At 48.3% G+C, this 15,626-nt stretch overlaps 1 protein-coding gene across 2 annotated transcripts in view; it reads right to left on the minus strand.

The window, feature by feature from the left end:
• Positions 1-4,722: 4,722 nt before the first annotated feature.
• Positions 4,723-15,626, minus strand: part of USP22 (ubiquitin specific peptidase 22) — a 106,351-nt gene continuing 95,447 nt past the window's right edge. For both annotated transcript variants that reach the window (XM_054180301.1, XM_054180300.1), the window contains 5 exons: positions 14,407-14,533; positions 11,579-11,670; positions 9,951-10,013; positions 7,737-7,886; positions 4,723-5,430 (listed from right to left, as the gene is read on the minus strand). In XM_054180301.1, coding sequence (XP_054036276.1) covers positions 5,388-5,430; positions 7,737-7,886; positions 9,951-10,013; positions 11,579-11,670; positions 14,407-14,533 — 475 coding nt within the window. In that variant the 3' untranslated portion in view covers positions 4,723-5,387. The remainder of the gene's footprint in view (positions 5,431-7,736; positions 7,887-9,950; positions 10,014-11,578; positions 11,671-14,406; positions 14,534-15,626) is intronic.

The following is a 15,626-nucleotide window of genomic DNA, read 5'->3' on the forward strand; positions in this document are numbered from 1 at the left end:
TTTTCACTACAGCTTGGTGAGAAATTGCTCCTGGTAGGAGCTCATCCCTCCACTCTCTCATATCAGAGCTTCAAACTTGGGAGAATAAATAGGAGTCCACACATGCCCACACTGGTGCACTGAAGCCTGGTTTGACTCAGATGGGTGAGCTCTGAGGGCCACCACTCCAAGGTGTGATAGAGTAAGGGCTTAGCAACGTGTGGAGAGCAAAACACAGCAAGCTGCTGGCAGGGTACTGTGCCACTGGCAGTCTCCACTGGTTGGGCATCCCCAGGACTTGCACCCACTGAGCCTCTCACACTCTTCTCACCTCCTGTCCTCTCTTGGCACCCAAACTCACCTCCATACCTCCTCTGCCTCCCACTCTCAATCTGAAGACCTCTTGGCTTTGCACTCCCTCTTGGCCTCCCCTGCCAGCTCAGCCTCCCACTCCCTCTTGGAATCTCCTCTCACACAGCCACCCTCTCCAAGGCTCCCGTTTGTGCTTGTCCCTGCAAAGCCTCTTGGCCTCTCCTCAGCCTCCACTCCTACACCACCATGCCCTGCATTCACACAAGGCCTCCCCCTCCTGTCTGGCCCCTCCAACAGCTTGAGCCAGGCTTGGCCTCCCCAGTATGGAAGTGCAGCCTCTCTTCCTGGTTTCCATTCCTCACAGCCTTTGCAGGGTGGAAGGATTTTATACTAACCCTGGGCCAGCACCAGCACATTCCACAGTCACCATGCCCAGGACAGTCCACTGCCCCAGACCCTGCTCTGCCCAAGAACTTCCCAGCAGGGATGTGGGCTCCAGGAGAAGGAAAATCCTCACAAACCTCAGCACATTGCCCCTTCCCAGCAGAGGTCCTGCAGGCAGCACTGGGGACATGCAGTTATTGTTCAAGTGCCACCTCTGGGGAACCCCAACCAAGCTCCTTGTGCAAGGAGATCCAGAACCTTATTTAACAGAATAGAGATAATGGAACATGCAGCACCAGCTGTGCAAGCAGGGCTTCTCTGGAGGATCAAGAGGCATCAATTATTCAAAGGGGAAAGCTTTTAGGGAAGCATTTGCACCAACCAGCACCAGAGCTCACCCTGCTCCAGGAGGCTGCTTGCCTTCATGCACCCAGGCAGGGCCAACCCCAGCCCAACAGGGCCTCTCCCATCATACCATGGGCTGGTGTCTCAGAATGCCCACCATCAGAAGCCAAGAACTTCCCTCCATCCCCAGGGAGGGAGCATCCCTCACCCTCCCCTCCTGCAGGGCCTACAGCTGCTGTTATTGGCATATGTAAGAACAGGCAGCACACATCAGCAGTAAGGCCAACACACAGGGACACAGCTACCTGCTGGAGAAGCCAGAGGAAGGAGTGGCTTTGGCATCACCTGTGCAGCCAGGGGCCAAAAGCTCTGAGAGACCACCCTAGGAGACATCACTTTAAACATCAGATGGCCATTGTAAGCAAAGGACACAGGCTGGGATGAGTTAAATTCCCTGGAACTAAGGGTTCCCTGGAACTAAGGTTTTGAGCAAGAGCATCCCTGGGGGTTTCACCAGTGCTCACATTCCTGCCTTTGCTCAGGTTTTCCTTAGGCATCAGCATCAAGTAAAGCTCCAGCTCTAGTCAAGGTGCTGAGGCACAAGAAAATATTTTACCCAGAGCCACTTTTTGTGCCCCTGCAGAGCTGTGCTCATCGCTGGTAGCTAACACAGCACACGCTCCAGGGTGAGCCTGCAGCACCACACCAGGCTTTGTTTGCAGTCCTCTCTGCAGCTGCTTCCTCACCAAGCTGTGCCTTGCACAAGTCTAACTGCTCCCCAAAATGAAGCAGGTCAGCAGCCCAGCTGTCACTGCTGGAAAGGACAACCCCTTCACTGCCAGCACACTTCATCAGCCCTTCTTCGCCTTCCTGCTGCCCAGCAGTATCTGTGCGGAGGCTTTTCCTAAGGGTGACGTTAACAGAGTTCTGCAGAGAAACCTCTTGGTTAATAAACCCCCTGCAGGAGCTGCCCCAGCTGGCTCTGAAGAGCTGAGGGGCAAGGGAAGGCTGTGTTTGAGGAGGATGGCAGAGGGCAGCGCTGCTCGTACGGCAGCAGTCCTCTCCCATCTTCACCGGCAGGAGACGGCGCTCTCCTCCTCTGGCAGCCCGCGCTGCCTGCCTGCCGCTGGAAATAGAAACACGCCCGGCGTGATTCAGAGAGGGACACGGGGGGCGGGATGGCAAGGGAGGGGTAGAGGGGGGTGGTGGGAAAGCTTCTAATACAGCAGCAATTGTGCATTTGAAAGCATTTGAATCTGAGCACTGAGATCTCCCACTGCAAACCATCTGTGGCGGCGCAGCAGCGGAGGGCAGAGCCCTCTCCGGCAGCCGGGCGGGGAATAAACCCTTCAGGCTGATTTACAGGGCTGGCCTCGGCCCTAAACAATTTGTTTCTAAAGGATTAACAAAGCAGCCTGCATCAGCCGCGGCGGCCGAGCGTGTGCCGGTGGAAAACTGAATTCATTTGTTCAGGCTCCGGCATCGTTAAAGCAAAACCCAAGCCGAAGGCAGGCAGCCGAAGGCTCGGAGCTGGGCGCCACAACGCCGAGGCTCCGCCGCACGGTGGCACTCCCCCGCCAGCGAAGGGACACGGTGGGGACGCCGACTGCAGCAGCCCCAGGAATAACGAACGGCTGCTTCTCCTCTCCCTCTGCAAGCTTGCTGCATTATTAAAGGGTAGCAGAAAGCGTTGAGCATCTGCACGACACCCGGCCTGAGGGAGGGAGGCGAGGAGGGGCCCCCGCCCCGTGGCCGCACCATTCATCTGCACTCCTCCAGCCGTTTTTCATTCGTGGCAAGATCCTGCAGGTTGAATCTTGCAGCACCCAATTACAACTGAAAATCGTTTTGGGCATGAGGCTCAAGGAAAGGCAGGTGACAAACCCAGCGTCCGTGATTGCTTCTGCAGGAGAGGGCTGCCCTGGAACCCCCCACGCTGTGTGGTACCTTCCCTGCATCTGATTTGGTACTCAAGGTGCTCCAATGAGTTTGGAGCCCATCGTTTTTTTCCTCCCCTGTTGCAGGCTGGCACAGGAATGCCTGGATGCAGAGAACTGCCTTGTCCTCTTCCACTCTGTGTGCAAGCCAAATGCAGTTCCACTGCCCTTTTGTTCAGCTCCTCTTGAGATGCTCATCTCAAAAACTACCAAAGCCACTTCCCCTGGTTTTCCTCCCACGTCCTTCACTTACCAGACCGTTTCCCACCTCTGTCTTGGGTGGGTTAGGACACCTGTAACTCATTTCTGTAGCACAGAGTCACAAAGGTTAAACCCAGCTGCAGTTCTCAGCACAGTGGTGAAGTCAGAGCCGTGGCTGGGTACATAGGCAGAGCTCATGACCTTTTCAGGGTGGCTCTTACATCCATTTGAGTCACCAGCTCTTACACCTAACACCCTCTAGCTTCCACGAGGAAGGGAGAACACAGAGTGCCTTGGCTCTTTTCAGCAGCATGTTCTGAAGGGTTTCTCTCCCAAGCTGTAACTCAATCCACAGCCCAGCCTCCTGAGAGCAAGCATCTGCTGGTACCTTTACCATCCAGCCAGCTGCTTTTAAAAGGCAAGGAGCAGAGCTACAGTTTGTGACAAAGCAAGAGTGCAGCGAGTGCTGCAAGCTACAGACACTCAGGCTGTGACTCTGCAAGGAGAAGAGTACATGAGGAGTTAAATCCATGTGGGAGGATACAAGGAGCCAATACCAGCCCAGCACATACCAGGAAAATGTGTTGTTTACTTAAGAGCCTGAGTGCACTGCAGAAGTGCTCAACAGCAGCAGCTCCCAGCTGCCCCCAGCAGCACCCATTGCTAACAGATGGCACATTTTGCAGCGCTGAGCTTCTTTCAAGTGTCTGAGAGGAGGAGAGTGAGAGGAGGAGAGTGAGAGGAGGAGAGTGAGAGGAGGAGAGTGAGAGGAGGAGAGTGAGAGGAGGAGAGTGAGAGGAGGAGAGTGAGAGGAGGAGAGTGAGAGGAGGAGAGTGAGAGGAGGAGAGTGAGAGGAGGAGAGTGAGAGGAGGAGAGTGAGAGGAGGAGAGTGAGAGGAGGAGAGTGAGAGGAGGAGAGTGAGAGGAGGAGAGTGAGAGGAGGAGAGTGAGAGGAGGAGAGTGAGAGGAGGAGAGTGAGAGGAGGAGAGTGAGAGGAGGAGAGTGAGAGGAGGAGAGTGAGAGGAGGAGAGTGAGAGGAGGAGAGTGAGAGGAGGAGAGTGAGAGGAGGAGAGTGAGAGGAGGAGAGTGAGAGGAGGAGAGTGAGAGGGAACAAACCAACCCAAACCAGCAACAACAAAACAAAGTAATTGAGGAATCCAAACTTATTCACAAGCTTAAAAAACCCAACCAAACCCAACCCCAAACCCCCAGCCCAAAGAACCAAGGCCACTCTTACAGTATAAACACACCAATTCATTCGTTTTTACTGAGGGTTGCATTTATGAAGTTCATTCTCGTGAAAAAAAAGGGAAGAAAAGGAAGAAGAGAAAAAAAAAAATAAAAATAAGAAAATAGCTATTTATAGAAAACCAAAAACCCCCAAAAACCAAACCAACCAAACAAAAAGGGCTCCAACAGAAGAGAAATCTGTGCTGATGCTGTGAGGAGCAGTCCCATGGCATTGAAACGTTACCTGTGCAGGCACAGCAGGCATGCTTGGAAACCTGTCTCGGTACTGCAGCTTCAGCTCCACAATCCAGGACTTCCTTGGTGGTGGTGGTGGTGGGTGGGGGGTGGGGGGAAAACAAGAGCCTAAGAGTTTCATACTGTATTTATTTAATAACTAAAATTCACAAATAAAAAGATACTTGCAAAGTCCTTTTAGGTGGTGTCATCATCTCCTCCTCCTCCTCCACTCTGCTGCTTTCAGACCCATAGGCATACAAAAAAATGGGCTTGGATTGGGGCTTTTTTTTTTGTGTGTGTGTTACTTTTGTTTTAACTTTTAACTGGTATATGATTGGTCGTTGGAGCTGAAGCACCACATGGAGAAGATGCTTGATGGAGATGAGGGTAGAACCCCTTGGCCTTCCCACACACATTTTGGAGGAGCACAGGAGAGGTACCAGCGCCCGGCCCCCTCTGCTCCCGTTTCCCCCACCCAGAGCATTCCTTTCATTTTGTATTTCCTCTGTTAAGTGACTGACTGGAGCCTCTTTTTAGGTTACTTTTTGTTTTTCCCCCCTTTTCTGTCCTCGTGGGACTGCAAACACCTTGGACATTGTTCATTTCTTGCTCCACCAGGCTTTGAGTCAGTGTCAAGTAGGTCCTGTTACAGCTCAGTGCGAGTTGGTTTTTAATAGGTCTTTTCATTTCAGGTAGGTTTGTGTGTCGAGTCAGAAGGCTTGCTTATTTTCTTCCTTGTTTAGAGACAAGCTGCTGGATAAGGCTATTCATACTCCAGGAACTGTTTGTGATAGAACAGCAAATACCTGCAAGGAAGCAAGAGGTTACAGCTCAGCTTGCTGCTGGATCACAGAATGGTTTGGGTCAGAAGGGATCTCTCCAAAGGTCCTCTAGGCCAAACCCCCTGCAGTCAGCAGGGACAGCCTCTGAAGAGCAGGTTGCTCAGAGCCTTATCTGGAGTATCACACCAGGGTTGGGGCCTCAACCGCCTCCCTGGGCAACTGTTTCGGTGCTCCACCTCATGGTGCAGAACCTGTTCCTAACATTCAACCTAAATTTCCTTTTCTCTCATTTCAAACCATTGCCTCTTGTCCTGTCACTGCAGGCCTTTGCAAACAGTCCCTCTGCAGCCCTCTGTAGGCCCCCTTCAGGCAGGCTTCTATAAAGGTCTCCTCAGACCCTCCTCTTCTCCAGGCTGAGCAACCCCAGCTCCCTCAGCTTCCCTGAGCAACCCCAGCTCCCTCATAGCAGAGGTGTTCCAATCCCCTGATCATTTTCATGACCCTAAGAAAGGAGGACTGTTAATTTTGTTTTGCTTTCCAATTTGAAGCCATTCCAGGGACATGTCAGTTCCCTGCAGCACCCAAGGGATGAGGAGGAGGGAAGGCAGCTGACACAATTTCACCAGCAACTCAGGGAACTGAACAGTTGTACTTCAAACAGTCAAACCTTGTTGTGCAATCTGCTTCCAACCTGAAAGATTGGACGGTGTTGGTAGCCAGACAGGCAGCATCCACTTGACACCATCATGACACAGAACACAAGGGAAGTGCTTCAAGATGCAGCCATTGCTTTGGAGTGGTGTCACCAAAGCAGCAGGCACCCAGGGCTGCTGCCATTTACTGGTACAGAAGGTAAAGGAAGAACCAAGCGCATGTGGGTGAGAATTCATGTGTCCCACTCAAATGCAACTCAAATAGCTCCTGGCTCAATCTGTACTGAAATCTGGTGTTTTAGCAGGATGAAATTCTTCCTGCCCTTAATTACTTTGTGCACTGCTACGTGAGGGAACCCAGCCCTCAAGCAGTTACCTGTCAGAAGGAAGTGGGCTCGTCCCTGCATCCCCTCCGCACCGCCAGGGTCACCGCACGACTCTCTTAAAACGCTTCAAAGCACTCTTGAGACTTGCCAATTATCATCATTCCATCTCACACCCTATGGAGCTTCCCTTCTACAGTGAAAGTCTACTGAGTGTCAGCCTTTATCTGAGCCAGGGAAAACGGATCAGAGCACAAAGCAGCCTTTAATGAGCTGGATGGGCAGCAGCTGTGTCACACAACCTCTGCTCCTTGCCCTTGGCAGTTTCTCCGGCAGCCAGACCCCATCTGAGGAGCAGAACTGGGGATTTTGGGGGGGGGGAAAAAGACAAACCTCATTTTTCTGCTGACCTCAAAGCAGAAGTTACACTGGCAAAGCACTTCACACTAGGGCTTAGAGATATTTTTGTTTCACTTCCTGGTTGAAGTTCAAAAAACCAAAAGGTAGAATCTATTAAAAAATGAAATTCCTAACTGAGTGCCTGTGCCTGCAGCACCCCAGGGAAATGGCAGCAATCATTACAAGCACAAGGGAAAAGGCATATCCTGCCACAGCTGAAAATTAAAAGTTGAGATGTTACCTTGTTCTTCAACATGTACCAGCCCCTGGGGCTCCTTTCCAGGGAGGAACACCAAGATGCCCTCCCCTGCTGCCCTGCACCCCCAGTGCAAGCCCAATGCAAGCATCTGACACCAAGATGCCAGCCTGAAAGCAACTGCAAGCCATGAGCTTGTGTCCTAGCCGTGCCTCCCATGCAGCTGTGCCACTCTGGCTTCCTGTGTTTTCTTAATGGCTTGTCACAGAACGTTAGGGGGTTGGAAGGGACCTCGAAAGATCATCTACATCCAACCCCCCTTCAGATCTTTGACACCCTGTGGACAAAGGCTGGATTCTGTCGTGGAGGTCAATGCCAGTCCTACACTGGATGCCCACGTCCCTTTGGTTTCCAAAGCCCCTTCCATTAGAGCAAGAGTTGGGACATGAGAACCAGTAACAGACCCTGCTGGCAGCTGCCAGCCCTCATTTTCCCCCTCCTCTTCTTTCAACAGATCCAGGATTCTAGAGCAGGGGGTTGGAACTAGATGATCCTTGAGGTCCCTTCCAACCCTAACAACTCTGTGATTCTAGGATTCTATGATCCTGGAAAGCTGATGGATACACAGAGAGGGACATCAGATATTCAGAGAGAGGAATTACATCTTCTTTATAATGAGAGTCTTTTAACTGAAAAGGAAGGAAAACCCAACACAGGTGAAGGTTTCCCTCCCTCTCTCCTCTCCAGTTGCCAACTTACCCTTCACTGTCTAGCACATCCTTAATGCTAGCCTTGGTGATAATGGCATCATCACACTTGAACCACTGGTCCTTGTGCTGCCGGATGAAGCTGGTATAGTGCCCACTCTCCAAGGTTCCCTGGTGATTAACTACTGCAAACAAGGAATACCTGGCACAGAAAAAAGGTTAATGAATATGTGGATCAAAAGGGAGGGGAAAAGCAACTGAAGCATGTGCTCATAAGCATGTACAGCAACAGGAAAGGGTCTGACCCATCAGTACAACACCAGCTCTTAACACTAAGTGGGAAGAGAGCATCCTTGCCCGGGGAAAAGAGCCACACTTTCCTTTTCCTGTCTTGCTATCAGTCCAAGATTCCAGTCTGGTGGCAGCCAGCAGCTTTACCAATGCTGGCTAGCAAAGACTTCTAGAATCATAGAATCATTTTGGTTGGAAAAGACCTTTAGAATCATTGAGTTCAACTACTCCCTAACTCCACCAAGTCTGCGGCTAAACCGTGTCCCTCAGAACCACATCTCTGCCTCTTTCAAAAACACCTTCAGGGATGGGGGTTCAGCCACCTCCCTGGGGAGCCTGTCCCAGTGCTGAACAACCCTTTCCTTCAGTGAAGAAGTTTCTTTTATACCCAAAATATTCTTCTGGAATAGATCAATACTGATGCATCCCTGAAGAAGCCCCACTGATCACCCAGCCTGACCTATTTCCCTGAATGAGTTACTCCAGTGAACCAGAGAAATGCATTTGAGGGCTGGGGAAGGAGGTCATCTTAACTACAGCTAACCTTCAGTGTTTGTAATGGTAAATGGCTGCACTAATAATTGCCTTGAATGTGGAAAGTCTGTACCTGTTCTGAAATGCTGAACATAAGCAGCCTTGGCTTCCAGCTGCTGCTGTGCATTTGCCTGCTAGCCTGAGAACTCGCAGACACAGCTCTGCTCCAAAGGAAGGTACTGATAAGACTGATCAGGTTGCTCTTAACTTTGGGGTGTTCTTCCTTGTCTTGTCTTAAAAAGGGCAAGACTGAAGGCTTTGTCTCTTTTGTTCTAAGGCAAGATTTTCTTTTCAATCTTAAATATACTTGTGCCTCTTTTTCAAATGTTCTCCATTCTCTTTAACTCTTCCTTGGTGTGCTGTCCAAAAACTGGGACCCTACCAGCAGCACAGTGGTAAAATAACCTCTCCAGGCTCATTTGATGTTGTCCTACTTGTGTTTGACAGTCAGAGCTCTTTCAACAGTGGTGCCACAACAAGTGGTGCCACCTATTCAGATGACTGTCTATGGAGCCACTCTTTTCCTAGTGTGGGGTCCTTTAATCCACCTAGGATGGACATCACTCTAGTCCTAGATAGACTGGATTGTCTCAGCTGTTAACTAAGCAGCCCAGATGCTTTTACTCTCTTTACCTAACCCTCTTCAGTGTTAACTTCAGTCATGAGCAGACCTCAACTGTGATCAGCTGTGTTTCTTTCAGGTCTTTGCTAACCCCACAGACCAAATGAATTGGTCAGTGTAGTACCACAGGTAACACCTCCCTGCTACCTTCCTGTGTGACAACTGCTCTAAGACCTGGTGTCCAAATCTGCTGTGTGATCTATCAGTCTTTTAGAAGAATTTAAATACACAGCATCAGCACATGGCTGTAGAAACCAAACTTGGAACCTTATTACAGAATCAAGACAAGGTTTGGGCAACCATCTCTGTTCTCATCAAGTGATGGAGACTGCTTTCAGTTGCACTGTCTTTACATTCTTGAGCAAGCCTCCTATCAGCCTGCCATTTATTCTGACTGGAATCAATACCTGGCCAAGAGTCTGGAATTACTGGGAGTCATCTCCTTGGAACTTTCTTACTGTTCTGTAAACTTCTGTTTCAGTCCTCTGGACCCCTCTTTGTTATTGCAATAGAAATATGATTCTCTAAAGGACAACATTCATCCCTTTTAACACTGGAACTACAGCTTGTCATTTTCCTCACAGACTGATTGCTGGGCTTATCACCTTCAGATCTGGAAGTCAGCTGCCACAATCCCACGGGAGGGTCGGAAGATTGCAGGGAGGGAATGAAGCTTTTTCTTTTTCCCCAGTTCAGACTTACTGTGCTGGTCAGCTCTGGCAAAGCACTTCAGCCTGCAGGACATCCAGCAGGCTGTCTATCCTCCTTCTAGAAGCCAACTACCTTGTGACAAGAGGAGCCATGGAATGTGCCACTTACTTATTATCATTGTTTAGACTATCCGTCGGCTGCTGGTACTGCCCGTTCATTCTGCTCTCTTTACTGCAACACACACACACACAAAAATCCAGTCACTTAGAGCAGTGTACATGACACAGCCTTGCTTGCTGAACACAGGGCTGTGTGCTTAGCAGCAGAGCAGGGCTGCTGATTGGGATGCTAAAGATGCTTTATTCCTTCCCACAGCCAGTGCTACACGTTTCTGCTCCTGGTCAAGGCCGCAGCGCTGCGCACAGATTTGTTTACGGCAAATGTCCGACCCAGGAAAAAAAGCTTCCAAACAGGTTAAGAAAAGATTTGTATTTGAAACCTGGGGAAAAGATCTAATTACATCAATCCTTTATCCTCTGGTGGGTCAATCATCCTGGCCCTGACTTGTAAGTTCATTTTGTGTTCTGACAGCAGCAATAGGATTGTGCTGTTGATTTCACAGCCGATGAAATTCAGCTCCCTGAGTTCTGCCTGCTGATTATCCCATCCATATTCCATTATGCTTGGTACCTCTCATCAGCAGAGCCTGTTCTTTCTCCTCTATCTAGGGAGAATTCACTACAGAGAAAACAAGGAAGTCTCCAAATCTCCAGAATATACTGGAATAAACCATAGTCTTAATGGAACACTGATTGAACAGAGTTTCAGGGCTCTCCTGTCACAGAATGATATTGGACCCCCTGGAGATCACCTAGACCAACCCCCCTGTGAGAGCAGGTTCACCCAGGGCAGGTTGCACTTTCATGTGCTGGCAGAAGCACATCCTCCTGCTCTTGGAGAGGGAAGGTGGGGGGAAAGCAATGTTTGAAATGGCTGCTTTAAAAGAGGAGCATCAACTTCAGCCCCTGTATTAAGAGCTGCCACATTTGGGGGCTTTCTTTGTCAGGTATAAATGAAATCTGAATATCCTCTTTGTGTATTTGCATGGAACACCTGACAAATACTCATTAACTGAGCTGGCTAAATTCCATTCCTACAGCTGTACTTAAATAAATGCCATGCCCTTCCCCAAACCTGGGAGGTAGTAGAAGTCTTACTGCTTCCATTTCAATGCCCATGAGAAATACTTATTTTCATCTGGCCTATGGTTTTGGTTGGTTTGGTGTTTTGGTTTTTTCTTCCTTCTTGCAGTGTTATTTAAACAGAAGCTGAAGGTACAAAACAAACAACAAAACCCCCCTCAGGTTTGCATGTGTGCAGAAGTAAAAAAGGATTTTTTCCTCACTTCAGGAATGCTCATTAGGCACTAGGGTATGTCCAGCCTGCCTAATTACACAAGTGGACTGGTGGGTGGCCACCAGGGTTGATGGCACCAAAGCAGAGATCTGAAGGCATGATGGATCTGAGCCTGTAATTTTAACATTCAGCCAGAAACATAACACACCAAGAGGGAAAAAATGGAATTGTTTCCATATGAAGCCTTTTCTGGCACTCAAAACTCAATGGTTTACCTAAAAACTAGAGAAGAGCCACACTGCAAGGAGAGGCTTACAGCAGAAGTACCCACACCGTTCTGTAGCCTTGGGTCAGGAACATGGCATGTTTCATGGTGCACATGTATGGAGTGGTTAAGAGCTCTGCCCAGGTCTTTGAGGGCTGTGGGACTTGGTACACACCTGGAAGCCATGAATGGTGTCATGTCCAGCTCCAGAGGAAACGAGACATACGTAGTGATCTTTCGCCTCAGTTTGGCTGAGTGTTCAAACCGCTGCAGACAAAGTGGAAGACAAGGGTTTTTTTTTTTCTTTAGAGACAGGCAAAGTTTTCTGTCTGTTATCAGTGTTCTAAGGAATTATATTAGCAGTCAATATCCAAGGATAGCTTCAGCTGTTTTGTTTCAGCTATGTGGGCTGGGAACCCCCTGTAAATGCCAACACGTTCCTACCAGACAAGGAAGCCCCAGTTTGGGGAAGAAACCCACAGTATTGATGAGATTGTTTCCCTTAACATCTATACATACAGAATGATTGCCAACTGACACTGAGAAACAACATTAAACAGTGAGAGCACACACAGCCTTTACCCAGAGTTCATCTGTACTCTGCACCATCCAAACACATGGCTGCTGCCTACGCTGGCACACAGAGCTGGTGACAACGAGAGCTCGCCATCAGGTTCAGGCACTGAATCCACCCATCCAATCATCTCAAGTGACAAGAGTGAAGCCTACACAGAAGCACCAATTCAAACAAAGGCAAAAATGGAGGATGATCATAAAAAAAGGCTTTGTCCCTCTGCCAGAAGGAGCTGCAATACCCACCAGCCTCTCTTCAGCTTCTTGATTGAACATTAAATGGAAACAGGAACAAATACCAGAAAGAGATGAATGAGTTTCTATTTCAAGGCAGCTTCTCTCCCCATTTCTCAGAAGTTCTGCTCTATTTACACTTCAAGTTAATTATTTTCCAATTGTGGTGCCATAACAATTCCCTAGCAACAGATCCAGATGTGAAAAATGGAGGCTTCTGTAATTCTTATCTTTTGTGGCTCTATGCTTTTTTTGGGCTGTAACACATGAAAAGACACCAGCATTCTGCATGGCCAGGCCAGCACAATCACTTAGGGAAAGCAAGCTAGCTTCCAAAAAATCAGCAGTCACTCTGGGTACCAAAAACACTCAGCTGAGTGTAGGGAAAGGCTTGAGCACACTCACCTTGCCTCACCCAAAGAGGAGAATCTCCTAGGTATGTTTTGCCAACTACTCTGCAATCAGGTAAAACTAAGAGCTACATACCCCCGAAAATTGCCCCAAAAAGCCAAGCAGACAGCCAAGCACTCCTGAAACCTCAACTCAGTCTTGCAAGAACTCCCTTCAGGAAGACCACAAACAGCTAAAGAAGAACAAAGGAACTGTGCTATTATCCATTCCATCCAGGCTGATAATCTTTGGCACAAAACGCTGCAATCATCGTGGTTAACACTCAGGATGCAACTGAAACACTCCTGGTACACAGAGCTGAACACCTGAAGGCATGAGGGAATCAGAGGGAATTCTTTCCACCTCTAACACCTTTTCCCAGCAGACATCACAACCAATCTTTTCTCACAAGTACACATCCAGACCTTCCCCCAGCATTCTGCTTTTGTGTCAGGACCTCCACGCTTCATTAACAACCTTCTGTACTAATCAGCTTTTGAGAACAGGTTTGCAGTCCCTGCCATGCTGGATACAGAGCTGCTATGCATTTTACAGCTCCAAACCACAATCATTTCTTGAATACAGCCTGTGACTGGCTCACTGACACTGGAGTTACACAGATTGTTCATGCTGGAAAATGTGATGTACTGACCTAGCTTAGAGAGCTACTGGAAAATAAGCCAGAAAAGCTCGATGCAAGCTACAGTGAAGTTCAGCATGCACTCTGCATGACAGCTACAAGATAAAGGTCTACTTCCAACACTTTCAAAGCCTAGAAGCCACCTTAGAATTGAACAACTGAACCAGGTCTCTGGAGGAAAAGGCTGGAGTGTGTTCTTTCAATTCACCATTCCTCCACTGGGAAGAGAAGCCCTACCAGCCTCCATTTGGACACAGCATGCAAGCTGCCATTTAAAGCTGGCTGTTTCCAGTCACCATGGGCAGAGGCCAAGTGTTGGTTGTCTTTATGTGGCTGATGTGACATTACTATCATCATCATCAGAGAACAAGTTTCTTGAAACACTGGTGACAAGAGCTGAGGCCAGTGATCACCAGTTGCAGCCTAGCAATGAGAAGACTTGGTCATTCTGTCCCAGGAGACACCTCAAGACTTTAGAGGTGTGCATCTGAGAAGCTCAAGCAGATCAAAGATGAGCTAAATTGCTACAGTGGCTGCTTGTGGCATCCCTCTTTCAAGGTGCCTTTGCCTCCTGACACAGAATGACCTCCATGTGCTGCAGTAGGTGTCTACTTTACACCAGTCCTACTCTAAGGCTTAAACTGTAGAGGATTCAACTATCTGAGGGCACCAGCTATGACACTGTGTCTCATGACTGCATCTGAGAGAAACTGGACTGGAAATACTGAAAACACCATCACAGCTGGGAAGATACAAGAAGCTTTCTGCACTGCAACTGGTACATTCTCTCTTCTTGTTCCTTCAGCACAGAGCTCCTCTGCGACATTCTTCCAGGAGAAATGTTTAGGGTGAAAATTTAACCATGCAGGATGAGGAAGTGCTGCTGGAGATGGGTTTCTACACTGGCTCAGGGATTGGACCTGCCTTCCATTTTTATTTCTGGATTCTGATTAGTCAGGTTCCCCCAGACATACTGCAAAGCTGCATTATAGATAATGTAATACTATCTTAATAGAAAATCTAGCTGAGCAGGCAAGCTGCTCTTTATATTCATTTATATCAGAACAGATTAGTCAGTGAAAGCCAAAAGACATGTCCAGGAATTTAGCTCATCCTCTCAGAGATAAATGTACATCCCCTGCTCTCTCTGCCCCCTCTGAACTTACTTTGAGATGAAAACAGGCCACAATGGGTAACTTCTTCATAGTGAGTTGTTTGGTAGATTCCTGGTAGCTATGGCAACCACTACATTTGATTTTGGCACTGCTTCCTAGATGTTCTGGCCTTGTAAACCTGAAAGAAAACATTAAAAGGCAAAGGGATGCACAAAACCATCAGACAAATTTTCACACATGCTGAAAACACTTCTTTTACTTGTGGGTCACTGGCACCACAAGAGAGAGGTCATGGCTTCTAAGTGTCACTTTGAATAAACCCAACACCTATAAGCACCTAAGGTGCTGTGGTTCAGATATCCACATCTGACATTCACCATTGCTCAGCTTGGGAGCACTGCACTGAAATGCAGCAGTGTCTGAGAGAGAAGCTAAATGTCAGTTCATCTCCTGCAACAGGACAGCTAATTTCCACACAGAAAGCAAAGACCTTTCATTCTCAGACCCCAAAACAGCGATAAGGAAGATCTGAAGCAAGATGACACAATTTCTGTGCTCAGCTGCATGCTATCTGCAGGACACTATTCTAGCTTGTAGCCCTCCAGGGCTAAGATCAAAGCTCTGAGATGGAAAGGGCTGTAAACACAAAGTTCCTTTCAAAATACAGACATCTTCCAAGCAAACCCAAGTGTTGACAACTAGAAAAGTCTCCTTCAGAATTTTCAGACAGCACTGCTCAAGGGAGCTGCAGGAAGAGACCATTACAGGACAGAGAACTGCTTAGAGAAAATATACAGCCTCTGTGTTCTCACAACACACCACAGCAAAACATCTCTCACTTTGTCAGAAGCTGTCAGCACAGAAAAGGCCATGAGGATGGACTGCCAAGCCTTTTCCCTCCAGGTCTGGGCTCCCACAGGGCAAATCTTCCTAGAGGCTGCCCTAAACCTAGGATTTTTTTTTGATGAACTATTTGGAAAGAATTGATTTTGCCTACATGCAGACACTAAGGACAGGAGGGCAGCGTGGTATCAGCTCCTCACTAACTCTACCTTGCCTGATTATGTGTATAACTAATGCAGCATTAAATGATAATCAACTCCTCATGGTCTCTCCTAATTTAATTAACAAGATTTCCATTACCTACCCTATGCAGCCTATCTCCTTTACCTCTCTATCCTCTGGGTTTGGGGTTTGATTAATTATTTTTTTTTCCTCTCTCAGGTCTGTAAGAAAAACAAACAAAAAGGCTTATGAAGGTGTAGTTGTAT

Source organism: Dryobates pubescens, chromosome 4, assembly GCF_014839835.1.
Source record: "Dryobates pubescens isolate bDryPub1 chromosome 4, bDryPub1.pri, whole genome shotgun sequence".
Classification (NCBI taxonomy): Eukaryota; Metazoa; Chordata; class Aves; order Piciformes; family Picidae; genus Dryobates; species Dryobates pubescens.